At 58.8% G+C, this 27,619-nt stretch overlaps 1 protein-coding gene across 8 annotated transcripts; it reads left to right on the top strand.

The window, feature by feature from the left end:
- The first annotated feature begins 569 nt into the window (after positions 1-569).
- WIZ (WIZ zinc finger) lies at positions 570-26,868 on the top strand. Of its 8 annotated transcripts, none has more exons than XM_059160304.1 (13): positions 570-724; positions 2,126-2,389; positions 7,468-7,540; positions 9,170-11,307; positions 12,490-12,813; positions 17,178-17,348; positions 18,250-18,753; positions 19,819-20,217; positions 20,811-21,359; positions 22,461-22,988; positions 23,191-23,610; positions 23,890-24,085; positions 25,122-26,868. In XM_059160304.1, the coding sequence occupies exons 2-13, from the start codon at positions 2,185-2,187 to the stop codon at positions 25,279-25,281; spliced, it is 5,667 nt and encodes a 1,888-aa protein (XP_059016287.1). In that variant the 5' UTR covers positions 570-724; positions 2,126-2,184; the 3' UTR covers positions 25,282-26,868. The 8 variants fall into 8 exon arrangements, with proteins under 8 accessions (XP_059016287.1, XP_059016289.1, XP_059016290.1 ...); XM_059160305.1 differs by lacking the exon at positions 570-724 and adding an exon at positions 1,336-1,355; XM_059160306.1 differs by lacking the exon at positions 17,178-17,348.
- Positions 26,869-27,619: the final 751 nt, after the last annotated feature.

Here is a 27,619-nt window from a genome sequence, read left to right as displayed (position 1 = left end):
TTCATGATGGGGTAGTTCTGGAGGCTGTGATCCTTGGGGTTGCGTGGAGAAGGGGGGCTTAGCATTGGGGACCTAGGGCAGTTCTAGGGTCATGGAGGTGCTGAAGTCCAGAGTGGATAATGGTAAAGGAGGGAGAAGACTCGTGATTGAAAGTTGCTGACTGGGGACAGGGGACTGAAGGATAAGGATTGGCTGGGTGGAGTTTTCAATGACCTATAAATGACCCATGGGGGAACTTCTCTGCCCCCCTCCCTTCTGGTGCTATAACAGGCCTAGCATTGGAAGAACCAGTAGGGTGAAGAGGAGCTATTGGGGGCAGGGGGACAAGTGTGTTGTCATGGAAACAGACCCTCTACCTGGACTCTCACACCGCGCGGCCCCTTTAAGGGTGACCCGCCTGGCCACTCCCAACATGGCGGCGCGCCCGCTGACCGCCCCCCCTCAGGGCGGCGTGGGGGGGGGGGTGTTGTAGGGGGGGCCTGGACCTCCCCATCATGGCGGCGCGGCGGGGCTGTCGCGCTGAGGTCACGGCGGCGCGCCGGGGGGGCGGGGCGGCGGGGGGAGCGATTTAAAGGGACAATGTCCCCCGAGCGGTGGAGGCGGCGGCGGCTGCGGAGGCCGCGGCACCGGCACCGGGAGCGGCAGCGGCGGTAGCGGCAGCGACGGCCGCACCGAGGAGGGGAGCTTCGAACCCCGGCGCCTGGCCGGCGGCACCGCCTCCCCGGTGAGGCCCGGCCCGGCCTGGGGAGCCCGCGGGCGGGGCGGAGCCGGCTCGGGGAGGGGGAGGCTGGGGCCGGGCCGGGCCAGGCGGGACCCCCCGGGGCGGGGGGCGGGGGCGGGGCCTGCAGGGGCGGGGCCTTGTCGGGGGCGGGGCCGTTCCGGTGGGGGGGAGGAGCGGGGGTCTTGGGGCAGGTGTCCCCCCACCTCCGCGCGTCCCACGGGGTCTCCCGCCCCGAAGTGCACGGGCAGAGGGAGCGTCTCCCGGACCCTGGCCCAACGAGGGGTGCGCTGGCGCGTCGCCGCCCCCACCCCTGCGACCCCCGGGGGGCGTCCAGGCGGGAGGCCCCTTCCCACGCTGCCAAAGTGCTCCGAAGTTGCGGTCCCGCCTGTTCCCCGCGGGCAGTGCCCACCCGGTGGGCACCCGCAGGTGCTTCCTCTGGGCCTGGGCAGGGACCCCCGCCACGACTGCCAGGCCACGGACTGGCCCCTTGGGAGCCCCCAGGCCCCCGAGGGCAGCGCCTGCAGCCAGGCCTGGAGCCCGGGCCCCGCCCCGGTTGCCTGGGCCCGGCCTCCCCACCATCTCCCTGGGGAGGGCGCCTCATTCCTGCCCTTCACTTTCTGCCGTTACCTTGAAGGTATTTATAGGTGGAGAGGACAGCACCCCCCCCACGCACACACACGGCTTCCCCAGGGTCCTCATTTCTGGACCAGGAGCCCATCCGTCGTTTTTGTCCGCGGACGAGAGAAATCTTGGGAGGGTGGGATGGAGGAGCCCAGACTGGGTATGCATGAGGGTTGATGTTGGGGATAAGGGGAGGGGTTAATGCTGGGGTCACTTGAGGCTGTGTGTGAGTGCCAAAGGGTTAATGAGAACCCTAAGGTCCTGAGGGGATGGGGGTTGGAGTGTGGGAAAAGTGCAGAGGTAATGATGGGAGCACTTGGGATAGTGAATAGGATCAGAGTGCAGAAGTGGCTGGTATTCATGCTGAGGCATGGGCACAGGAGATGCATGTGCATGGAAGGGAGGGCACAACTGGGAAAAGTGCAGCAGCGTGTGAATGAAGGGAGGCACCTGGGAGAAGTGATAGGATTAATGCTCGGAGAAAACAAGGTGCATGAGTTTGTATGTGTAAAAATGGGGTAAGCTGAGGCAGTACAGTACACAGGCTATGTAAAGAGGAGTTACCTGTGGGGAGACTGGGGCATACTGAGGATAAAGCCCATTGTATGGCCATCCATACAATGCATATGGATAAAGCCTCAGCACCATTTACTTAGCTCTCCTGGGCTCGGAGGTAAACTGAGGCATTGAGCAGCATGGGTGAGGACTGGGGCTTCAAGGAAGGGGAAACTGAGGCAGCATCCCTTTCCCAACTCCCCTAAGCACCTGTCTCTCTGCCCCCAGACCTACAATGCCTTGCTGAGCCAGCCCAGCAACTGAGCGGAGCCAGGTAGAGAGCATCCATGGATGGGCCCCTGGCAGGCGGCCTGGCCGCGCCAGATCGTCCGCGTGGCCCTGAGAGACTACCTGGCCCAGCACCAAGGGAAGACATCGAAGGTGGGGCCGAGGCTGCCGAAGGGGAAGGTGGCATCTTCCGGTCTACCCATTACCTGCCTGTCACCAAGGAGGGACCCCGAGACATTCTGGATGGCAGAGGTGGCATTTCTGGTAAGAGGATGGGCCCTGTGGCCCTGGGGGAGCATGGAGCCTGGCCCTGAGGTTCAGAAAGGGCTAGGTCAACCCAGGGGTTGAGATGGGATTCGGATTCTACTTGCGTCCAGAGCCTTCTCTTTGTACTTTGCTTATTTTCCCATTTTACAGTTGTGAAAACAGAGGCCCTGGGAGCCAGTGACTATCCCCTCACACCACAGTGGGTGGCTAGGAGCTGGGATTTGAACTTGGGTCGGCCTGGTTCCCTCCTTTGAGCACACTAATTGGGTCCAGGTGCCCAGCTTAGCACCCAGAGCATCCTGCCCTGAATGCCCGCTTGTTCCCCAGGCATACCCCATTCCCAGGGTCAATCCCAGCTCCCGCTTGCTGCATTGTGTTGGTGAGTCCTGCTCCTGAGCCATGGGCCAAAATGACATGTGCCCTCTAGTGGCCGGGGAGAGACTGGCTAGTCAGGGACCCCAGCTGCCCCTTTGTGCCTTGGTTTACTCAGCAAAAGGGGATCTCACACTGTTCCCACCTCAAGACTTGTTATTCATTAAATACTCAACAATTACTATGTGTCAGGCTGTGTTCTAGGTGCTGGGGATACAGCCATAAACAAAAGAGGCAAAACTCCCTTCCCAGAGAGACCCGAAATTATAGTAGGACAGACAGCAAGCAGCGATATAAATAATGTAAGGTCGGGTAGTGACAGATGCCATAAATGTATTAAATGGAGTGCCAGGATCATGCCCGGAGGACCTGGGAAACCTCCCTGAGTGGGTGGAATTTGAGTGGAGCATTGAATGAATGGTGGGAAAGACAAGCCAGGTGGTGGGAACAGCAGGAGCAAAGGTCCTGTGGTGAAGAGGAGCCTGGTGTGTTCAAGGACCAGGCAGGAGCAGCAGAGTGGTGAGGGCAATGCAGGCTGATGCACCAGATGTCTCTCTTCATCTGCCTGGCCTGCCCTACAGGCCTTGGTTTCCAGGAACTTCCATGTACCTCATCAGGAGTTTCCTATGTGCCAAGCCCTCTACGTGATCATCTCATGTCATTCTTAAAAGTTCCCTGCAGGGTAGCTTCAGCTTTAACCATCTCGTGCTAGAGATGGGAAAATTCAGGCCCTGAGGGGTTAAGTAAGTTGCCCACGGTCCCATGGCTGGCACTAACCTGGCGTGATAGCCCTCATCTTGAACCACCACCCTGGGTCAAGTCATCCTCGACCTGCCTCAACTCAGCCCTAACAACACACATGATGTTCAGATATTTTCAGAGTACCTTCTTGGGACCACACACACATTCCATCCTCACCCTCATGGACCCCTGCCATCTGGTGCTGGGGAGACAAACCAGCCACCAGGTGTTAAGACATAGTCGCTGGGGCTGCAGTGGGGAAAGCCCAGCCAGCCCCAGACTAGCGGCCATCTGGAGTCCTGGATGAGGAACAGTGAGTCAGACAAAGAGGGCAGAGGAGTCTAGGCATCAGGCTTCACATAAGCAATGGCATTGAGGTAATAGATAACACCCAAATGTGTTACACAGGGTGAGGCTGCTGAGGGTGAGAATATCAGCACTCAGGGAATCTTAGCAACCCCCTCCTCCAAACCATTAGCAACCAAGGCCTAGAGATCAGCAGGACTATGTTCCGGGTCCTGGCCAGCCCTGGCAGGTCTGAGACCTTGATTTTATGAGAGCCCAGGAAGCAGGGTTTGGGTTTCCAGAGTCCTCTCTGGGTCTGATTGTGAGGAATTGGTCACTTCTTCTCTACTGGGCAGAAGCCCCAAGTCTGGCAAGGGAGGGGGAAGGTAAGTAGGTAGGTAGGTAGATGCGTCTTCACTCGCTCTAGGCAATCAACCAGGCTCCAGCGCATGTACTTGGGGAAGAGGGCAATGTGGCTGCCAAAAGGGGCCAGGCCCACCTTTAATGATGTCCCTGAGCAAATGGGGCCATGGGACAGGGGTGACTTGACCAGGGTGGGGTCACAGCCTGGAGGTTAGAGGAGGGCCTAAACTTGGGATACACTGCCTCCCCTGCTGCCCCTCTTGATCTGCTCGACTCCCCTTCCTGGTTCGGACACCTGCTCCAGGAGTCTTGGGATGCCTATATATAGGAACAGCCTCTGGGGCTGCTGTCCCACCCCGAAGCCTGGGCCCTCCCTCACTCCGACCCTGCCCTCGGAGACCCCCAAGGGTACTTCCAAACTTCTCCATCTGGACATGGATGCTTCCACTGCCTTCTCTGTCCTACACTATCGCTATTGGCTTGGAGCCCCCACAGCCTCCTTACAGCCCCTGCCTGACGTTTGGCACCTCTCTCTTTGGCCTTCTGGGTGCAGCCAAGGCTTGGGGGGCTGAGACGGTCCACATGGATTGATAGGAGTCTGGTGCGTGTTTGGTATTGAGACCAGGGTGCCAGGGGACGAACAACACATTATCTCTGGCCTCGCGTGGGGCCCCAGGCTGGGGAGCACTTTAGAGCATGGAGTGAGCAGACCTGAGGCTCTCAGTCCAGCCTCCGGCTTCCAACCTGGGACGTCTCTGAGCTAGCCCCGACCCCTTTTCCCCGGGCACCCTCATAGCCCTTTCTTTCCCCCTCCGCCGCGTCTCTGGATGGAGCTTGTACTGTATGATCTCCTTGGCATCCGTCGCTGGCCCTGCAAGATGGGTGGTAGCTGTTTCCTTTATACAGAGGAGGAAACAGGTGGGAAAGGCATGCCCTTCAGTCACTGCTGGGCCTTGAACTTGGATCTGTCTGCCTCCAAAGTCTAGATTCTTGGCCACGCTGCCAAGCTGCCTGGCTTAGGGTTCAAGCCGCGGTGGGAAAGGCATGCCCTTCAGTCACTGCTGGGCCTTGAACTTGGATCTGTCTGCCTCCAAAGTCTAGATTCTTGGCCACGTTGCCAAGCTGCCTGGCTTAGGGTTCAAGCCGCTCGTGGATGCTCTTCTCATTTTCCCTCTCTCATTTTCAAACCCTCTCGGGGACCCACAGATAGCAGGAGTCCATGAGGGCCCTTTGGCACAGCCACTGCCAAGGGCTGTATCCAGGCACCTCGTCTGACCTACAGGGACTTCTGGATCCCCGCCAGCCCTGGAAACCCCTGGGCAAGCCCCCAGCCTCCAGGTGTCTTGGACACAGGGCCCTGCTTGGCCTGCTTCCTTCAGAATGCTGCCACTAAAAATAGGAGCCTCGCTGGAGCTGCTCAAAGAGGCCAACACAGCCCCCTGGCTCGTGGAATCCTTAGACAACGCCAGTCGCAGAATCAACGAATCTGGGACGCCCAGAATCTTGGCAGCTGGGGTCCCAGAATCAGAAGCAGGATGCCCGCTCCCTCAGACTACACCTTTAGGCTGTGCAGGGGCTTGCTGCCACTGAATAACTTGCCCACCCCTAAGTAGCTCACATTTATGATCTTGTGTTTTCAAGAGACCCCATTTTGGGGGGTCTCTCTCCCCTGGCTGGTCCAGGCTTTGCTTTCCCAGCCTCACACCTTCTCCAACATCCGCCTCAACCTCCCACCCTGACGCTCACCCTTGCATTTGAGAATCCCCCCGGCCTGACCCTGCTCCCCATCAGTCGACTCCTGTGGGCCTCAAATGGGGGTCATTCTGCCTGCAAGGGACACTTTGGCCACATCTATAGACACTTTGGGTTATCATGACTGCAGGGCCAGGGGCTGGGGAGGCTTCCAGCATCTCGTGGGGAGGGGCCGGGGAGGCTGTGCAGAAAATCATCCGGCCCCATGTGCCGTAATGCTGCGGCCACGAGACAGCTGTAGCCGGTGTAAAGTATGGACCCCCCCCCATTGCCACCCTCACCTTCCAGAGGCCATGGGACAGTCACAGAGCTTCTCTCAGGCTCTGTAGAAGGACCCTCAGCCTGTGACCATGACTTTCTGATCCCCCACAATCCCCTGAATGGCACTTCTGATGTTTTGGCTCCTGACAGTCAGCTCTCAGTTTCCTGGGCAAGTTGAACCACGGGGAATCGGGAAAAGAACTAGCCCTGGCCCTAGCCCTCTTTCTGGACCATCATCCAGTTGAAGCTAATCCAGCCATTGCATCTGTCAGGCTCTGGACGGGGCGCAAGTCCCCCCACCCCCACCCCACTGTGTGTTAACTTTGGCCCAGGCAGTTGGCCTGCACCCCAGCTGGCACGTTCACCCATGTCAGGCGAGTGTGGCGGGCAGAGGAGGCACAGGCCAGGATTCCTGTGGTCGTTCCAGGCGTTGGCTCCATAGGCGGATAATGGAGAGTTGGCTCTATCTGTGTGAGAGGTCCCAGGAGGGGATTTGATTCTAGGACTTAGGCCTGGAAGGGGGCCTGGGAGGCAGGGACAGGCCCTCTGCAGTTCAGACGTAGAGCTCCTCACTCATCATCTGGCAAGTATTCATTGAGCACCTGCTGTGGGCCAAGCACTGAGATGCTAGTGAATGAGGCTGAAAAGGTCCCTGCCCTCAGCAGGTGCGTCTGCACCAGCAGGGACGCAGGCAGGTCTCCACAAGAGGAACCGGGCGATTTTGGAGAGTGTGAATAAAGAAATGAAATAGGTGACCAGGGAGGAAGTCACAGGGGCTCTCTCTGGTCAGTGCCCAGGGAAGGACTCTCCAGATGGAAGGAATAGCCAATGCAGAGGCCTCGGGGCCAGAAAGAGTTGGGTGGGCTTGAGGCCTCAAGAAGAGTCAGGACAGAGTGAGTGAGTGAGGGGTAAAGAGAGGGAATAAGGCTGGAGAGACCTGCAGACATCCCACCCCACAGGGCTTTGTAGCTAGTGGCTGGGACCCTGGCTTTTATCAGAGGTATTATGAGAAGTCAAGTGAGTTTTTACCAGGGTGTGATTTTAAAAAATCACATTGGCTGCTGGGTGGGGTCAAAGAGAGGATGGTTGAAGGCAGGAAGCCCCCAGGGCCCCCCCAGGAGACTCCTCCAAAGAGACCCCTTTCAAGGCTCAGGAGTACAGAGGCCAAAGGCCTCTCAGAGAGGGGTAGGGAGCCAGCAGGGCCCTTCCAAGGTGCCCGGCAGGGCTCCCGGAGCTGGGGTGTTGTGAAGGACCCCGGCCAGGGGGACCCCGCCCCTCAGGGTCTCCCCTCTCTGTTGCAGACGGGCAGCCCCATCCCGGCCTCAGCGAAGCCCTCCCCCGTGCCACCTCCGCCACCCATCGGATCAGCAGCTGGTGAGTGCCACGCTGGCCCTGACCTCAGGGAGGGCAGGGGGGCAAGCAGGATGCACCTAGGCCCAAAGGAAGCCCCCGGGGAGTGAGAAGGGGAAAGGAGGGAATCAGGAGGCCAGGCAGGAGGAGGTGGCTCCCAGCAGGCAAGCCCCTGGGCATGTGCAGGGGGTGGGGAAGACTGGGATGAACACAGACAGTCAACTCTCATTATCCCTGCCAGGAGCAGGGCCAGAGGGACAGGAGCCTGAAGGTTAGACCCTTGGAGTCCTGTCTCTGCCAGGTGACCCTTACAATGATGCCAGGCCTCTCTAAGCCTCAGTTTCCCCATCTGTAAAATAGAGTCCCTAAGATGCATCTCACAAACTGGCCTTGAGGACCCCAGGGAGGTTGGACAGGAGCAGGAACTGACAGCAACTGTAACAGCAGTGACCCTTTAAGTCTTGGTGGGTGCTCTTAAGTAGTAAGCTCTGCAGTGTGTTAATGAGAGCTCCCATTTGTTGAGCACCTGCTGTAGACTAGCCTCTTGGCAGAGGCTTACCCCACTGAATCTTTACCATGGCCCTGGAGGGTAGGTGGTCCTGTTGGTATCACATGGCACCAATGGGGCTGAGAAAGGTGACCCTGTGATTTCCGCTCTTCTTCTTGGTGAAACCCACTTCTATACCTGTTGGGCAGGTGTGATCGATAGCCCCTCTTGGAGGCGGGGTCCTGAAAATGAAGGGAGATTTACCAGGAACCTACATTGATTGTGGGCTTACCAGGAACCAGGCATCTGGTGAAGTGAAGCATTCCCAAAGCACAGAGTTTTGTTCTCCTCCCCCTACACTTCCCGGGGTCATGGTCGGGGTCCCCATTTAAAGTGCTGTAGTTCTGACCATTTGACTGAGCACACACCTCAGGTGAACTTTTCTTTGACTGTGGATATGAGAAAGTTCCTTAGATGTTGCAAAGGACACAGAGGCTCCTGGTTTGGGGGACTCGTTCCCCTTTTTAGGATTGGAAAACTGAGGCTCAGTGAGGTTGCTTCGCCTCCTCCTTTGCCCCAGAGGAGGTCAGGGTCCTCGGGGCCAGAGGCTGAGCAGAGTCCTTCAACCACTCCTGACTCTGCCCTTCTAAGAGGGGAGCTGCTGGAGAAAGGCATTCCCCTGAGCTGTTGATGCCACAGAGTTGCACGAAATTTGCTGGAAAGCGAGACGAAATGAACGAATTCACCCCAATTTGGGGAAAACCTCTTGGTCTTATGCAGCTGGGGGCACAGATCAGAGCCTTGGGCCCTCCTGGGGGACACATGAGAGTTGACTGTGCCGCCAGACTTAAGGACATACATGCCTTGTGACCCTGGTGTGACCCCTGGTACACTCTGCACACTCTCCCACAATGCAGTGTGGCTGGGCTTCATGGACAGGTGAATCCTGGGAGCTGAATGCGTTTTTGGCCCAATAGTTCTGGAAGAGCCACATCCACTCCCCCTGTCTCCCCGCCCTCACCTCCACACTCCCAGCCCCTCTGAGGTTGCCCTCAGGTTGGGTCTCTGGGGCTTGTCTTGGACTGCCTATGAGGACCCCCTCCCCTGCCCAAGGAAGGGAAACTGAGGCCTGTGGCTAACCTGTCCCCATTGGCACTTCCTTGCAGTTGCTGGGATGGAGGCAGCCTGGACTTCCAGCCGGGCTCCCCACCACCCCACCTCCTGGGCCACTTCCCTGGCCCCCCTGATGGCCAGGGGACCTGGGAGCACCCACTGGCCCAGGAAGCCAGGGAGGGCATCCCATCTGAGCGGAGGTTCGAGGACTCGGTCATTGTGAGAACTGTGAAGCCCCACATTGAGCTTGAGGGATCTAGAAGGTTCTTGCACCATCAGGGGGAAGCGAAGCTCTTGGAGAAGTCCCCTCGGGGCCACCCCAGGTTCGACTGGCTCCGAGACACTGATGAGCAGGCCCCACCCCAGGATGGGGGGCTGCACCTGGACCTGCCGCCCCAGCCCCTGCCCCTCACCTCCTTCAGAACAGTGCTCGTGCCGGTAGAAGATGCCACTAAGACGTTGGATGTGACGGTGGTGGACACAAGAGAGCCCCTGGCAGACCTCGAAGGGCTGGCTCAGCCGTCTGAATGGGGCCTGCCCAGGTCGGCCTCAGAGGTGGCCACACAGACCTGGACAGTGAATGCAGAGGCATCCGTGGAGCGGCTGCAGCCGTTGCTGCCCCCGATCCGGACGGGGCCCTACCTGTGTGAGCTGCTGGAGGAGGTGGCCAAGGGGGTGGCCAGCCCGGATGAGGACGAGGACGAGGAGCCAGCCGTGTTCCCGTGTATCGAGTGCAGCATCTACTTCAAGCAGAAGGAGCACCTCCTGGAGCACATGAGCCAGCATCGCCGAGCCCCGGGCCAGGAACCCCCTGCCGACTTGGCCCCGCTGGCCTGTGGAGAGTGCGGCTGGGCCTTCGCCGACCCTGGAGCCCTAGAGCAGCACCGGCAGCTGCACCAGGCCTCCCGGGAGAAGATCATCGAAGAGATCCAGAAACTGAAGCAGGTCCCAGGCGATGAAGGCCGGGAGGCCCGGCTGCAGTGCCCCAAGTGCATCTTTGGCACCAGTTCCTCCAAGGCCTTTGTGCAACATGCCAAACTGCACGTGCGCGAGCTTCCGGGCCAGCCTGCCAGGGAGCCCTTCGGGGGCGGCAGTGGGGCTGGCAGCCCAGGCCCCGATGGCACCACCCTCACCTACCGACCCTACCGAGCCTCCTCGGGGCTCAGGGGCTGCGTGTTCTGCGGCTTCCCTGCACCCAGCGAGAGCCTGCTCAGGGAGCATGTGAGGCTTGCGCATGCCCACCCCCACTGGGAGGAGGATGCAGAGGCTTTCGAGGAGGACCCTGCCAGCCAGCCAGGCACCAGCCAGGATGCATATGCCCGCTTCCCTGATGCTGCTGAGGACTACTTTGGCAAAGCTGAACCGCTCTTGGCCCCCACATGGCAGGAGAACCCTGCTGGATATGACCCCAGCCTGGCCTTTGGCCCAGGCTGCCAGCAGCTGGGCATGAGGGATTTCCCACTGTCAAAGCCACTTCTGCACGGCGCAGACCAGAGGCCCCTGGGAAGGCCAGCCTTTCCCTCACCTCTAGCATCTGCCCCCTACTCCTTACAGCCCAGTAGAAACAAGGCCATGATCCACCCCCAGGGGCTCCCAGCCCAGCTGGGGAGCCACAGACACCCTTGGAGCGAAGAGGAGGAAGAAGACATACCACTGGCCTCAGAAATGGACTTTTCCCCCGAAAATGGGGTTTTTCTACCCCTAGCTACACCCAGCCTCATCCCACAGCTGGCCCTGGACCTGAAGCGAACTTTCCGGAAAGCTCTGAGGGCAGCTGAAGCCTCACGGGCACAGCAGCAGCAGCTCCGAGGGATGGTGCCGCTTGTGCTGGTGGCAAAGCTGGGGCCACAGGTCTTGGCTGCAGCAACGAGGGTGCCCCCAAGGCTTCAGCCCGAGGAGCTGGGACTGGGGGGCGCCCACCCCCTCGACTTCTTACTCCTCGACACACCACTGGACGGCCCGCTGGGGCTGGATGCACTTCTGGACGGGGACCCGGAGGTGGCACTGAAGCACGAGGAGCGCAAGTGCCCCTACTGCCCCGATCGCTTCCACAATGGCATCGGCTTGGCCAACCATGTCCGAGGCCACCTGAACCGTGTGGGCGTCAGCTACAATGTGCGGCACTTCATCTCTGCTGAGGAGGTGAAGGCCATTGAGCGCAGGTTCTCCTTCCAGAAGAAGAAGAAAAAAGGTAGGGAGGCTTCGCTCCGGCAACCACCTCCCTCCGAGGCCCAAGAGACACACAGCAGGGCAGCTGAGTTCTGAACCAAGCAACCCTCACTCTAAATGCCCCCATAGTGCCAAGCAGGGGGAAGTCAGGGCCTCCCCCTCCTGGAAGACTGGGAGCCGCAGCAGAGGCCACCGCATCAGTGGAGGTGTGGGGATGCCCCAGTGCCCTGGCCCTTCCGGCAGCTGGAGGAAGGAGTATGAGCAGAGGAGGCAGCCCCAGGCAGGGAATGTCACTGATGTCTTCATTCGACAAATATTTATTGAGAGAGAACCCCTCTGTTCTGGGCACTTGGGGACACAGCAGAGAACGAAACAGCAGTCCCTGCTCTCCTGGAGTTCAAGGCCCAGTAATAGGAGTGTGGGACACTGACCAGCTTCAGAACCCCCGGGGCAGCCTGTGAGGTATGCAGATTCCCAGGCACCAGGGTTCTGATTCTGGAGGTCTGTCTCCAACACAAGTGCCCTGGGGGGTTCTGACGCTGGCAGACATGGATCCCACTTGGGGAAGGTGCTGGTGTGGTGTTTGAGAGAGTGTGTGTGTGTGCGTGTGTGTGTGTAGGCGCACGCGCATGTGCGTGCTCAGGGGGTAAGGGGCAAGAGGCAGACAGCCACAAAACCAAGCACTTACAATGGTGAGTGACCAGGGCTGTGATGGCGGAAGCCAGGGGCTGGGGCAGCCAAGAGGAGGTCCCTGACTCCACCTGGGGACATCCAATCGGGCTCCCACAGAACAGCATCCTATCCGTTTGCCCATTTCTTCATTCAACAAAGATTTAATTGACAGCACCAGAGTGACAGTGAGCAAAAAATAGAGGCCTGTGCTCTAGACGCGAGAAGGATATTAATCAAACACTCAGCCAAAGGATTGTAAATCCACAACAGGAGAAGGGTTTCTGAGGGAGGAGTCCCTGATGCTGAGAACCATGTGAGGGGAAACCTGGAGGGTCAGACAGAGAAGGCTTCTTGGAGCGGGAGGACTAGTGGACGCATGAGCACATGGGAACTGATTCAGGCAGGAGGGTGAATGGCAAAGGGAAAGGGAGGCTGTGTGATCTTAGGGGGTGGGGAGCAGCCCCGGGAATGGGGAGGCTGGGGGCGAGAGAGTCACTCCTCCAGGTAGTCCATGTCCTCTCTCCCTCCACAGTGGCTAACTTTGACCCAGGCACCTTCAGCCTGATGCGTTGTGACTTCTGTGGGGCTGGCTTCGACACGCGAGCCGGCCTCTCCAGCCACGCCCGAGCCCACCTACGAGACTTCGGCATCACTAACTGGGAGCTCACCGTGTCACCCATCAATATCTTGCAAGAGCTGCTGGCCACCTCTGCTGCTGAGCGGCCCCCCAGCCCCCTGGGCTGCGAACCTGGGGGGTCACCTAGCAGCTTCCTGACCTCGCGTCGGCCACGCTTACCTCTCGCAGTGCCCTTTCCACCCACCTGGGCTGAGGACCCTGGGCCAGCCTATGGAGATGGTAAGGGGAGAGGGTGTAGATTGGATTGGATTGGGGCCCTGACCCTTCTTGGGGGCCCAGAGAGATGTGCGGGGGGAGGGGGAGGAGTTGCCATTCTGCTTTCCTGGTAGTGTTTCAAGTCACTTTACAAAGTATGTTGACAGCTGTCCTTACAACTGCCCTGCCACGTGGAGGATTTCTGTTTTACTCTGGGGCTGGGCCAGGGCTACTTCTGGATCCAGTTTATCCCTGCCCTGCCTGATAGTGATTTTAACACACACTTATTCAGCTCTTCTTAGGAGCCAAATATATTCTAAGCACTTTACAAACACAAACTTATTTACATCCTCACAACAACGCTATAAGGCAGGTGTTATTATTATTATCCCCCATTTTACAGATGAGGAAACTGAGACACAATGAAATTAATTAACTTGCCCAAGGACACACAGCCAGAAGGGTGGAGCTATGATTCGAAACCCCAGACAGGTCAGGCTCCAGCAGTCTTGCTTTTAAAAACATCATCTGGTTAGAGCAGTGCTGTCTGCTAGAACTTTCTGAGATGGGAAGGTTCTTTATTTTTTTTTTTTTAAAGATTTTATTTATTTATTTGACAGACAGAGATCACAAATAGGCAGAGAGGCAGGCAGAGAGAGAAGAGGAAGCAGGCTCCCCGCTGAGCAGAGAGCCTGATGTGGGGCTCGATCCCAGGACCCTGAGATCATGACCTGAGCCGAAGGCAGAGGCCTAACCCGCTTAGCCACCCAGGTGCCCCGGGAAGGTTCTTTAGATGTGTGTTCTGTAGACTCTAGCTCTCCAATGCCCGACGAAATGTGGCTTGAAATGTGGCTAGTTACGAGTTTAGTTGTAACTCATCAGGCACTACAGAGCTAGAGTCTACATTCTGGATTTTCATTGGTGCCGCCTTTGTCCAGCAGCATTGATAACCTCTCCCATAACTGAGTGCTTGTTGTATACTAAGGCTTCATCTCATTCGTGCCTTGAAACCATTCTGTGGGGTTAAGGATTGTTGTGTTCCTATTTTGTGGATAAGGAAACTGTAGGTCATCTGCTTTGCCATACAGCCACAAAGCAGCAGAGCTAGACTTCTGAACACCATATTCGGTGGTCTCCCCATGGAGGACAGCTTGGGAAATCCAGAAGTAATATTTTGGGGAAGGAGCCTAGGACTGAGCACCACTGAGGGAGTGGAAAGGTGAAGTACCCAGTCTGGAAAAGCCTGACTTTGTTGGACAGTTTACTGACTCTCAAAGCAAAGAACTTGGCAGTGAGGAGTAGGTGGGCTTTGGGGAATGGAGAAGTTCCTGAAACAGGGGCAAGTGTCAGGGGCTGCTTGGGGCTGAGGTTTCCTTCTGTTTCTCCTACCTGGAGCTTCCAGGGTCTTATTTAGATCTGTACTCTGAACTCCACTGGATCCATGTGCAAACCCCCTTATCAGTGAAAGGCACCTGAGGGTCTGCAAAGTGGAGAGTGGTGCTACCAAAGCCCCCTCTGCTTGGAGACCGAGTCACAGAAAGGACATAGTGGCTGGCTGAAGTCATAGTTTGGAAAGAGGCAGAGTAGGGACACGACCTCAGGTTTCTTGCCTCTCCGGAAGGCTGTCGCCTGAGCATTCAGCTCACATACCTGGCTAGGTTTGTGGTGTCTCGAGGGTGGCCGAGAAGTGGAGCTGGTTCTGAGGACGGCTGGGGCACAGGCCATAGTTTGTAAGCTACAGGCTTGCCCTCTTCTTTTTTTGTCACTCTAGTAGAGGCCTGAGTGTCAGGCTCAAACTCCTTACTTGGCACTGGGTCAGGTCCCTGAGGGATGGCAGCATGTGTCCAGCAGTCAGGTTGAGCTCTGGTTAACCTGTTTCCATCAGAAGACCAGTGTGGCAGCCCTTAGCGCTGACAGACGTCCAAGCCATTGGGATGTCAGGATTCAGTCTGGTACTGCCCTGGCCTTGTCCACAGGGAGGTGGGGGGCGCTCTGATCAGGCTTTCAGTTGACACCTGGTTCGCCAGAGGGCTGTTAAATGAGTGGTTCCAAGATCCTGGAAGCCTTGCCTTGGGGAAGGATGTCCAAGAGTAAGGCTAGGTCTGGGCACCCGCCCTGCACCGTTGTTTTTAGAAGTATCTCCCAAATCACTAAGTGGGTCGTCGGGGGCGGGTGCCGGGTTGGGGGCGGAGCAACGGTCAGTTTCTGGCCTCACTCAGCTGTCAAGGAACAGCTGGGGGCAATCGGTTTGGTGTTGGGGAGAAGAAGATTGTGCCTGAAATGGGGTGCCAGCGGTCGCGTGGGGAGTTCCGTAGGCTTGCAGGACAGCGCCGGAGAGGGCTGGGGGACATTTGGATCCCGGGATGATGTGGGATCCTTATAGCTGGGATCTGGTGTCTTACAGGATTTCCGACACGGAAGGGAGAATTCCAGGATAGGGAATGGAACAGGATCCCGGAGCACGTCCTAGCTCCGCCCTTCAGGGCTCCAGAAGCCTGGATGCTGTTAAGGCAAATGCATGCGGTCCGAGGATTCCCATTTTAGCCTTAGGGGTGTTCGGGCCGGGGGATTGGGGAGAGCGTCCCGTCCTGTCCAGGCCAGGAGTGGGAGTGTAGTTGGCCGCCGCGCTCAGAGCGGCGTGCGTGCTTCCGCGAGCTGGGGTGCTGGCGGCTCCCTCAGGCTCCAGCCCCAACCCCCAAGCCCCGGCCCTGCCGGCGGGGACAAGTGCTTCGCTCGCTCGCGGCGCTCGGTGCTCGGCCGGCCGCCCTGGGCGCGCCCCGAGGGGCGGGGCGGAGCAGAGCGGGCTCGGCGGCGGCGCTCGGCGCTCGGCTGCTCCCGCCTGGGGCGGCCGCCCCGCGTGCGCCGGAGCCAAGATGGCCGCCTCCACCGCCCAGTGCCGAGTGACAAAAGCGGAGAGCAAGGCGGCGGCGGGGCCGCGCGCGGGGGGCGCCCGGGAGCGCGCGCCCGCTGGGGCGCCCCCGCCCAGCCCCCCGAGCCCGGGCCCCGCGGCCCTCCCCGCGCCGCCGCCGCCGCCCCCGCCCCCGCCGCCACCGCCGCCGCCGCGGGACGGGCCCAAGGCCGAGCCGGAGCCGGGGCCCGGGCCGGCGCCCGCGCCGGGTAAGAGCCCGCGCCGGGGAGGGTGCGGGGAGGGCAAAGTCGGCATTCCGCCCGCCCCCTGCCGCCGCCCCGGACGCCCGCCGTCCAGTCTCCGGGACTCCCCTCCCCCCCCCCCCCCCACCCAGGCCCTCCAGTCGTGCGGGCCCCGGGCCTCCTGTCGCAGCTCACAGGGTCCCGGGCTTCAGAAACACTCTTCGCGGCTGCTCCGTGGGACCCTCACCCCGTCTGACAGATGTTCCCTGCTCCCCTTGGAGCCCCGGGAGCTTTCCTCAACACAGTCGCGGTCCCTCCGGCGCGGAACCCACTCCAAGTCACTTCAGATACGGTCCCTACAGCATCTGACAGACGCGCCCACTCCACCCGGCGACTTTGACAAAGTCCTCGGTGTCCCGGGCCCCGGTGCCCCTCACCCCCGCCTGTCTTCTTGTTGCCTCCGTAAGACTCAAACTGAGCAGAGGACCTGCACGGCTTCCTGCTCTTAGCGCTGAACGACTCCAAAGCCCCAACTAACACACAGTTTCTCGAGCCTCAGAGCTGTCTCCGTACCCTGAACGCTAAACCTGGGGCTCAGCAGGCCACTCAGGACCACTTCTCTGCAAAATTAGACCATGAAAACATAACTTCGACTCCCTTTTCTCATACACACCTCTTTCAGGGAAGCTTCCTGACCTAACAGATGCCTCCGAAACTTCCTACAAAGTTCTGTGATTACCACTCTTCTTGTCTCCATTCAGAACCCTGCTGATTCAGGCTCCCAGTTCTCACTTACCCCACTTAGGGCTCAGCTTGTGAGAAGCAGACTACTGCGGAGCCCCAACTTCTTCCTGTAGCTCCAGCTGTCTTGTCTGGTGGAGGTTCTCCACAAGTCCTGTGGAGCCTCGTCTCTGCATTGCTTATCTGTCCTCTGACTTTGGCCTTCTCTTACTGGATTCCCCTTCTGACTGCCACCTACCTGCTCCCAAGACTGACATGCTCCCCTGCACAAGCTCTGCCCAGAGAATTTTGTCAGAGCTAGGATGGGAGTAACTGTCCCAACCAGTGTGTGTCTAATGGGTGGAAGCTGCTTCTGGTCCGTGCTGTCCATGTGCAGCCTTGACATCCTGGTGCTGGGGGTTTGGATGGAGCCTCTGCTCTCATAGGGTGAGTTGCCTCCCACGATGAGAGCAGATGCTAAGGATGAGGAAGAAGGCTCTGTGCCCCCACTCTCAGTCCTTATGGGGGTAGACAGCTCACACCCAGTCCGAGCTGAGCTTGTCTTCCTAACCTCACAGGCCTGGGTTCTGAGGAAAACACAATGGTGGCCATGGACTTGGGCTCCCCCCCGCTCCCCAAGAAGAGCCTGCCTGTCCCTGGGCCCTTGGAGCAGGTGGCCAATCGGCTGAGTAGCAAAGTGGCTGCAGAGGTTCCTCATGGCAGCAAGCAGGAGTTGCCAGATCTCAAGGGTGAGTGACCCAGGTGGCAAGGAGGGGGTGCTGGCCAGGCTGGTCAGACTCAAAGGGAACTCTTGAGCCTAGAGTTAGTGTGAGGTCAACAGCTTTCTCTTCACCCCAAGGCACTAAGGAGACAGCTGGTTTTCTTCTGTCCAGCTTCTGATGCCCTGATCGAGCATGGCCTTGAGGTGTACCCTCACTGGGCGGGGGAGGGGCAACCAGGGGAAAAGAATGGTTTTCAAGAGCTCACACTCAGACCTAATTCATTTGCTGACTTCAGCCCTCATTAGCCACGTGATCTTCTGTGTGATACTGTCTTGTCTGTATGTTGATACTGAGATCATTATTGAGTAATTGACAGGCCCTGTGTTGGACTCCAGGGATGTGAGAGAGCAGAACAGATCTGGTACTTGTCCTTGGAGTCATTGAAATTGGGGAGCAGGGAGACAGAGAAAGAGACAGGCAGTGATAAGGGCTCTGCAGAAAAGGGTGGAGGGCACCACAGCGACTGTGGCTGGGCCTTCCAACCCAGTGTTTGGGGCATGAGTTGAGCTGCAAAGGCTGGTTAAGACAGCTCTAGGAAGCGTGTGACTGGCAGGTCAGTGTTTTTGTGAACACCTGTTGCCAGGACACCCTGGTGTGTTGGATATCCGAAAAGTATTCTATTGGCTGGACCACAGAAGGGCTCTGCTTCCTGCTGTGTGCTCTTGGGCATAACTCTTCCTTCTCTGAGACTCAGTTTCCTTACTTGCAAACTGGACAGGCTGATTCCTGCCTTATTAGGGTCATTTTAAGGATCAAAGGGGCTTGCAGGGAGCCTGGGTGAGTAGAGTCCTGGGAGGAGGAGAAGTGGGGAGGGCAGGGTTCAAGGGGCCTCACAGCCAGCTCTCTTGGCCTCCATCTCCCCCTCCAGCCCAGAGCCTGACTACCTGCGAGGTCTGCGGTGCCTGCTTTGAGACACGAAAGGGCCTGTCCAGCCACGCACGCTCCCACCTGCGGCAGCTGGGGGTGGCCGAGTCGGAGAGCAGCGGAGCCCCCATTGACCTACTCTACGAGCTTGTGAAGCAGAAGGGCCTGCCTGACACACCCCTCGGGCTGCCCCCAGGCCTGTCTAAGAAGTCCAACTCACCAAAGGAGGTGGTCGCTGGGGCCCCTCGGCCTGGCCTGCTTGCCTTGGCCAAGCCCTTGGATGCCCCGGCTGTCAACAAGGCCATCAAGTCACCTCCTGGCTTCTCGACCAAGGGCTTGGCCCATCCACCCAGCTCCCCACTCCTCAAGAAGGCACCACTGGCCCTGGCGGGCTCCCCTACCCCCAAGAATCCTGAGGACAAGAGCCCCCAGCTGTCCCTGAGCCCCCGGCCAGCCTCCCCAAAGGCACAGTGGCCCCAGTCTGAGGACGATGGGCCCCTGAACCTCAGTGAGTGCGGGTCCCGGGAGCTGAGGGAGGTCCTGGCACCGGGAGGGCTGCAGAGCCCAGGGTGGGGCCAGTGGGGACTGCAGCTCCTATGTCCTGGGTCTGCTGGGTCAGAATATTGGTCAGAGCACTGTGTCTCCTGTTGGGCTGGCCATGCAGCATATTATCATCTGCCTCCCACTATACTGTGCTATTGTTCCCCCTGGAGGTCTGGTTGTGGCTGCTGAGCCCGCCAGGGTCATCCTCACCACTTAGGGGCACTCTTGGCCTTCTCTGAGCCCGAGGGTTGGGGCAGTGAAGGTAATCAGAACTCCTGTGGGCCTGACTTCCCCAGAGGGGCATCTTGGGCCCTCCAGGCAGGCAGGGGGGGGGGGGTCCTGTAGTTGGCCCTGTGTTCACATCTTCTTGGCGCTCTCTGCAGAGGCACCTCTACTGTGCCCATGGGTGGAGCCATACCTCCTGGGCTGCCTGTGGGCATGACAAAGAGGGGTTTAGGAAGAACCGCCCCCCTCCCTCCCTGGTGCAGTGAGCAGGTTTAGCATGGTATCCCTTAGGAAGTCAGGCCTTCCCACACATTTGTGGGTGTTAGCCTGGGCTGAGCCCAGGGTCTGGCCCCCTGCCCAACAGGGAGACCCAGTTGGCATCTCATGTTCCCATGAAGCTGCTTCCATTGTCTGCTGTGTTTTCAGGAGCAAGGCCCTGAGCAGCTCTGCCTTTGGCTGTATGATGCTCAGCAACTGGGCGAGGTCCCTGCTTTGCATTCCCACAGCTCCCACAGCCGGGGTCCCAGGGAAGAGTGCCTGGGAGCATCAGATTGTGCCACTGGAATTTGGCCACCACCTCTCCACCCCATATCCTTAAGCTCTCCACACTCACCTTGATACGAAAGGGCTAGGCAGAGAACAGGACTTTCTGTTTCCCAAAACCTCGTAAAATAAGTCTGCGGCACAAGTCTTGATCCCCAAATGGCCTGGGCAGCCTTGAATCATAGCAGGTCTTCTTGCCTCAGTCCCCCAGGGCCGGCCAAGGTGGCGGCCGTGAACCCCCCCCTGTGTTTTGTCTCCGCAGCTTTAGATAGTGACGGGGGCAGAGAGCTGGACTGCCAGCTGTGCGGTGCCTGGTTTGAGACCCGCAAGGGCCTGTCCAGCCACGCCCGCGCCCACCTGCGCCACCTGGGCGTCAGCGACCCGGACGCCAAGGGATCCCCCATAGACGTGCTCCACGGGCTCATCAGGAGGGACGGCGTCCAGATCCGCCTCCCACCCGGGCGCGGCACCCTGGCCCAGCTGGGGCGGCCTCCTCCTACCTCTGCGGCCCTCTCCTTGCTCCCCCCCCCACCGCCGGCCAAGAAGGCCAAGCTGAAGGCCGCGGGTACGGCCAGCCCCTGGGGGAAGCAGGACCTCTCGGCCGCCGCAGCCGCCGGCATTTTCTGGGCCTCTGATGTGGAGCCGTCTCCTCTCAACCTCTGTAGGTTCTCGCTTCAGCCGCTCCCTCCTCCCTGCGGGCCCTGGAGCCCCTCCCGGGGGGGTCGCAGCCCCCTCCCTACTCCTTTCCTGCTGGGGCAGGGAGTAGACAGGGGCCCTTGGCAGTGGGCTGGTTCTGCCCAGAGATCTTGTTGGCAGTTGGCTGCTACGCCCTCTCTCTTGGCCTTTGACCTCCATGACTGTGACTTTCCCTGAGAATAAAGGCCAAGGGTGGGGTGCTGCCTTTTGGTGTGGAAAGTGTCCATGGTTGCCCCTGGTCTGGATGGTATTTGGCACTTAGGCTACTACTTCCTGCCCACTTACCCCGATCCTTGTCGGGACCCAGGACCCGCAGAGCTGTGGAGTCTTGGTTCCATCCTCTGCGAGGACCGAGGGCACGTGCTCTCTGGAGCCTCCCCTCGCTCCTGCTGAGTGTCTGACCCCCGCCCCACTCCTTAGTTCCCTCGCTTGCACCTGCCCTCCACCACCACCCCAGCCTGTGGGCATGCCGCTGCCCATGCCCAGCCGACCAGGAGACCCACAGACAAGAATGCTAATGTTGCCCATGATGCTAATTACTCCTTTTTCCTGCTGCAGCCTCGGGCCCAGAGCCAGCTCGAGACATCCGCTGTGAGTTCTGTGGTGAGTTCTTCGAGAACCGCAAGGGCCTATCAAGTCACGCACGCTCGCACCTGCGGCAGATGGGTGTGACCGAGTGGTATGTCAACGGCTCACCCATTGACACACTACGGGAGATCCTCAAGAGACGGACCCAGTCCCGGCCTGGCGGCCCCCCTAACCCTCCAGGGCCGAGCCCGAAAGCCCTGGCTAAGGTGGTGGGCAGCGGAGGTCCCGGTAGCTCGCTGGAAACCCGCAGCCCTGCAGACCTTCACCTCTCACCCCTGGCCAAGAAGTTGCCACCGCCACCAGGCAGCCCCCTGGGCCACTCACCAACTGCCTCTCCTCCCACGGCCCGGAAGATGTTCCCAGGCCTGGCCGCACCCTCCCTGCCCAAGAAGCTGAAGCCTGAACAAATGCGGGTGGAGATCAAACGGGAGATGCTGCCAGGGGCCCTTCATGGGGAGCCACACCCATCCGAGGGTCCCTGGGCGGCACCACGGGAAGACATGGCCCCCCTGAACCTGTGTAAGTGTGACCCCGGGGGCAGGGCAGTGAGAATAGGTAGAGGGGTCTCCCTCCGCCCCCCACGCGCACTTCATGGGTACCCAGAGCACCCTGAGTAGAAACAGAAGGGAGGTTACACAGGTCCAGAGAACAAGGCTTAGCTGTGCATTCTTGCTATGCAGACCTCCCAGCTGAGCTGCTTCTTGATTACCCATCCACACTGGGGAGGCAGAACTGTGCCATTCAATGATGCCCAAAAGATTTTACCTCTTGGGCCATCGTTAATCAATCAGTAGTGTCTACCAGCCAGATTTCTAGGGAGAAAGATTGCAGGGATCAATTAGTGATGTCTACCACAGGCAGGAGTATAAGGACTGGAATTGGGCAGGTGCACATCTTTCTGACATTCCCGGTCACTAAGTGTTTGACATTTTGGAGCCAGGTTTAAGTTAAGTGTTCAGCTCTTCCACTCCAGCGATGTGTGACCTTCGGTGAGTTTCCTCTTTCTGGAGAGTGAAGATACGCATGGTCTGAGCTCTGTATAGTTCCAAAGGGATGTAAATCACTTAGTACGATGCCTGGTTAAACGAAGCCATGTGTATACCAGTCGGTAGTCATACTGTCCCTGTCACTGTTCTTTCTGCTCAAGTTGGCTGAGTCGTGTGCTGACCAGGTGAGGATGGCCCAGGCCTCTGCTTCAGTGCTCCGGTGTATTTCATACCAGCTGTGTGCCACATGCTTGGAGCTGCTCCCTCCAGGTGGAGGTTTCCATCTGCATTTTGTAGAGGAGGAAACAGGCTCAGAGGGGAAGTGGTTTGCCCAGTGTAACATAGGGGTTCACAGCCAAGCTGGTGTATGAGCCCAGGATCAAGCTTGCTTCTCACTGCTTCTCGATGTCAAGGGAATCATCTTGAAGCCAGCTAGCATTTGAGGTGACAGAGCAAGCAGAAGGGCTGAATGTGCACAAGGGCCCCTGAAAGCGAATAAGGGAGTGGGTCATTGGGGTCGGGGCTGCATGGACGGGACAGCCAGGCACTTAACATTAGCCTTGAGCTTGGAGGCTTCCCGCCGCAGCAGCCGCCTCCTTCTCCTCCCCCTCCCTCCACCCTGGATCCCCTGCAGCGTCCCGGGCAGAGCCTGTTCGTGACATCCGCTGTGAGTTCTGTGGTGAGTTCTTCGAGAACCGCAAGGGCCTGTCAAGCCACGCGCGCTCCCACCTGCGGCAGATGGGCGTGACTGAGTGGTCTGTCAACGGTTCGCCTATCGACACGCTGCGAGAGATCCTCAAGAAGAAGTCCAAACCGTGCCTCATCAAGAAAGAGCCACCAGCCGGAGACCTGGCCCCTGCCTTGGCTGAGGATGGGCCTCCCACAGCTGCTCCTGGGCCTATGCAGGCCCCTCTGCCACTGGCGCCAATGGCTGGCCGCCCAGGCAAACCAGGAGCTGGGCCGGCCCAGGTTCCTCGAGAGCTCAGCCTGGCGCCCATCACTGGTGCCAAGCCCACAGCCACTGGCTACCTGGGCTCAGTGGCAGCCAAGCGGCCCCTGCAGGAGGACCGCCTCCTCCCAGCAGAGGTCAAGGCCAAGACCTACATCCAGACCGAACTGCCCTTCAAGGCAAAGACCCTCCACGAGAAGACCTCCCACTCCTGTAAGCAGTGGGTGGCAGGGTCCTGGGAGGGCGTCTGCTGGGGCCTGCAGGGCCTGGCAGTGCCACGCACACACTGACCCCCAGCAGGGGCCCATGGCAAGGCCCCAGTGGGAGGCGGGACTGACTCCTGACCTGGGCAGGGCCTTCTGGGTACTCTTGTTCCCTTTGGGCTGGGACTCAGCAGCACCCCCTCTGCCTGCAGCCACTGAGGCCTGCTGTGAGCTGTGTGGCCTTTACTTCGAAAACCGCAAGGCCCTGGCCAGCCACGCGCGGGCGCACCTGCGGCAATTTGGCGTGACCGAGTGGTGTGTGAACGGCTCACCCATTGAGACACTGAGCGAGTGGATCAAGCACCGGCCCCAGAAGGTGGGGGCCTACCGCAGCTACATCCAGGGCGGCCGCCCCTTCACCAAGAAATTCCGCAGCGCCGGCCACGGCCGTGACAGCGACAAGCGGCCGCCCCTAGGGCTGGCACCCGGGGGCCTGGCTGTGGTGGGCCGCAGTGCTGGGGGTGAGCCAGGGCCTGAGGCTGGCCGGGCAGCCGACAGTGGTGAGCGGCCTCTGGCAGCCAGCCCGCCAGGCACTGTGAAGGCCGAGGAGCACCAGCGGCAGAACATCAACAGTGAGTGCTGGTGGGAGGGGGGTTTTGGGGGAGGGCACCTGTCCCCGGGGTTCTCCACTGTGCACATATGCCCTTAGTCACTTCACCAGTTGCTCTCCTATTCTCCCATCTGGGCACTGCCCCACCTGTCCCAAGGCCCAGGCAACATCCAGTCACCAGCTGTCCTGTCTTAGAGTTGCCCACAGCCTCTGCCCCTTGCTTGCTAAAGGCAGGAACTTTCCCAGGAGTCCTGCCCTCTGGCTTATCTCCTGTCCTCCTCTTCACCTTTCCCCACCTCAGAATTTGAGCGCCGACAAGCCCGGCCTCCAGACGCCTCTGCAGTCCGGGGGGGAGAAGAGGCCAATGATCTACAGCAGAAGCTGGAAGAGGTGCGGCAGCCTCCGCCCCGGGTCCGGCCGGTCCCCTCCCTGGTACCCCGGCCCCCCCAGACATCACTGGTCAAATTTGTTGGCAACATCTACACCCTCAAGTGCAGGTATGCAGCCCCCTGGGGTGATGGGGGAGAAAGACCTCTCCACTTGGGGGAGAAAGAGCCTCTGAACAAGACAGGGGTTGGTGGGGGTCAGGAGATGTAGCCTCATGGATTGGCGTAGAGTGTGGCTGGAGCTAGGCCAGGGACTTCTCAGCAGACAGCAACACCTCGGAGCATCATGCTGGGACCCTTAGGGTTCTAGTGCTGGCTCTGACACTTAGCAGCAAAGTGACCTTGAGCAAGAGCTTCCCACTCCCTGCCTCAGTATTCCCACCTATAAAGTGAGGTTGGTAACAGATTTGCTGTGAGGATTTAAAAACCTGAATATTTATAGAGCACTCGAACTATGTCTGACATGTGGTAAGCACTCAACGAGTGTTTGCCTGATTCAGGAAAATATAGGTCTTAGTTCATTTTTACCGAAGTCCAGGTGTACATCTGAGGCCAGGAAACTGGGTCTGAGACTTCATATGGGCTGCCTCAGGCCACATAGGTCAAGTCAGAAGTAAGATTTGAACCCAAGTCTTTGGAGCCACAAGCTCAGGTCCTGGGCGCCTGTTCAGTGAGGCCTCCCTTGGGACCTCAGGGCACAGGGAGTTGGTGAGTTGGGTGCCTGAGCAGGGTGGGTGCGAGTTAGTGCCTGACCCCTTCTCCGCAGCTGCTGTCCTTCTGTCCTGGAGCCTGCCGGGGTAGGGTCTGCCTCTCTGGGCTCTCTCCCCTCTCAGATCCTATAATTCAGTCAGATGGTGGAGGGACTTGGGAAGCCCAATGTACTTCCCCAGCATCAGAGCCAGCAGACTGCCCTGAACATAGAGGTGGGGGTCATTAGGGGACCTTACCTTGATCCTGGGATGGATACAGGTAACTGTCCCTGAGGAAACATCTGGCTTCGGGGTCCTCTTCCCTGAAATCCTGGGCTGGCTCTCTCCACACTGAGTAGTGGTAGGTGTGCCGGATGCTCAGGGACGTGGGCAGGGCTACGCATCTGCCTCCTCATGGCAGCGGCCACTCCTCTCTCTTTCTCTGTCCCTCCACACAGGTTCTGCGAGGTGGAATTCCAGGGGCCCCTCTCTATCCAGGAGGAGTGGGTGCGACACTTACAGCGGCACATCCTGGAGATGAATTTCTCCAAAGCGGACCCCCCGCCTGAGGAGCCCCGGGCCCCGCAGGCACAGACAGCGGCGGCAGAGGCGCCCTAACACAAAAGCATTCCAAATTCCCTCTCGTGCCACCTCTTTCTCCTCCGTCTCTTCCACCCTTTCCTCCCTCTTTCTTTTCCGTTTCCAAAGGAGCAAGCCAAAACCTCAAACCGGTTCCCCTTGGGGGCCGGGCACACTACAGCCGGGGCGCCAGGAGCCAGCTAGCGGCCCTTCCCCCAGCCCGAGGGCTCTGGGGCCACACACAGCGCATCTTCCTTCAGCCCATGCCCACCTGGTCCAGCAGGGGGAGAGGCCAGGTCAGGTGGCAGCTGCTCTGGTCAAGGGGAGGAAGGCCAGCGCTCCCCTGCATCTAGCAGCCAGGCAGGGCTATGTTTGCCCTCCGTGGCCATTTGCAAAGACCCCAAAGACCCCTGTCTTGGTTCCCTCCTGCCCCTGTGAATATCCTCTCACACATGCACCCACACATACACGCACATAGACACACACACACAGGCACGCACATACACATACGCACACACGCACCTCGTGAGACCCGGGATCTGCCCCAGCCCCCCAGTTCCTGAGTCAAACGACCACATCATGCCACGGTGCTTGCTCAGGGGAAGGCACGCTCCCTCTGAGGGCCTGCTGGGGCCTGGGAGCCCCCCACTGAGCCCATGATGCCACGGAAATCCTTATTGGCCACCCCCCAGAGGGGCCTTCCTAGCCTGGAAGAGCTCAGAGCTGACAGCTGCCTCCTGCCATGTCAAGGCCCCCCCAGAGCCTTGGGGGACTCCGGGGCCCAGGAGGGGGTGGGGATGGGACTTTCCTCCCCCCACCCCCACTCCCCTCCCTCTTTTCACTGTTGCTTTCTATGTATAGCTCCCTAGACCTTTCACTTTTTTAAAAACGCGTTTTGTGTAGAGAATAAGGAACGTGGATCTTTTTATTTTGCAATCCTGGGCCAGCTAGAGACCGGGAGCTGATTGACCTTTTAACTTTTTTCAGTGGCCACATTTTGGTTATCGATGTACCTAGAAGTATGTAAATTAGATTAAATTTCTCTTCTGGAAACACCCCGGGGCAGGCGGCCAGCGTGTGTTTTTCTGTCGAGTGGACAGGCTGGCATCGTCTGGCAGCCGGGGCTGGGATCGAGCCACCTCCTCCCAGAGCCCCCGGAGGCCCTGGATTTTCCTGTTGGCTGCCAAGCTGACCAGACCCAGCTGGGGATGAGCCCAAGTTCCCAGCTGTTGGCTCTCAATGGCATGGTTGGTGGGGGGCTCTGGCTGGCTGGCTGGCTGGCTGGCGAAGTGGCTCCTGCGAGCAGAGGAGAGGAACCAAGACTCTGGGCAGCTGGTCTAGGAAGGGAGCCAGGATGAAGTGATGAAGCTGGAAGGGCTCTCGCAAGGGCAGGAGCTGTCCAGTGAGGGTATGGGGGACCTGTGGGAGGAGGGAGAAGCACACAGTTGCTGGCAGCCTTCAGAGAGCTGGGGCCAGCTTGCCTTCAAGACATGTGACTTGTCTGGAGACACAGGCACCCTGAGCCCAAATCACACGAGGGGAAAAGGGAGCTGCTGGCTCCTTCGCGATGTTATTTATTTTCTCGCTCTGCAAATGTTTATTGAACATTTCTGAGATTTTAAGAGATTTTGTTGGCTGCTCCTTCTTGTTTATTGCATGTGGTTTTTCAGCTCATTTTCACTTCAATGGCCAGGGGCTGGAAAGTGGGAATAACCTCATGAAGTGTAGACAGTGGAGGCCTCCTCCTACCCCAGCACTGATGCCCCAGGCCCCCACCATGCCCCTGCCTGGGAAGGACAGGCTAATAAGCTGTGACAGCATGCCCGCAAGAGTGGTCTTGGTCTGCAGCCTTGGCCTTTCTGGTCCTGTGAGGTCTGGTGGAGGAAGGACTCAACCACTAATGTCCATCCCACGCTATGAGTGGGCTTGTCTAAGACTTTGAAAGCACGGAGGGCATCTCTTGGGATGAGAGCTGGCCCGTAGGCATTTCCCCTTTTAGCTTTTTATGAATTAGTTTTAAACATGTAAAAGTAATGGAAGCTGGATGTAAAAAAAGTTCAAACAGCACAAGACCTTATAAAGTAGCATGGGAAGTTCCTCCCCACCCACACATGCAGTGCTAGCTGTGTAGGTCCTCAAAAGGATCACATACAGTTCTTAGCTCAGAGGGCTCTTTTCTGAGATTTTGAGCATGTCCCTTTTCAGGCCATTCCATCTCAGAGGCAGAGCATAGGATGTTAACAAAGTCACCAAAATGAAGTTTAAAAGATGGCTGCGGTATGTGCCATGATGGCAGCTGTAGGATCCATGAGAGGTATCTAGGAGCTCAACTTTAATTTGGAAAACGGGCAGGTGTCTCTGAACATGACACTCAAGT

The sequence above is a fragment of the Mustela lutreola genome, chromosome 2 (assembly GCF_030435805.1).
Source record: "Mustela lutreola isolate mMusLut2 chromosome 2, mMusLut2.pri, whole genome shotgun sequence".
In the NCBI taxonomy this organism is placed as follows: domain Eukaryota; kingdom Metazoa; phylum Chordata; class Mammalia; order Carnivora; family Mustelidae; genus Mustela; species Mustela lutreola.
The sequence above is the reverse complement of the archived record's forward strand: the minus strand, read 5'-3'. Positions and strand labels throughout refer to the sequence as shown.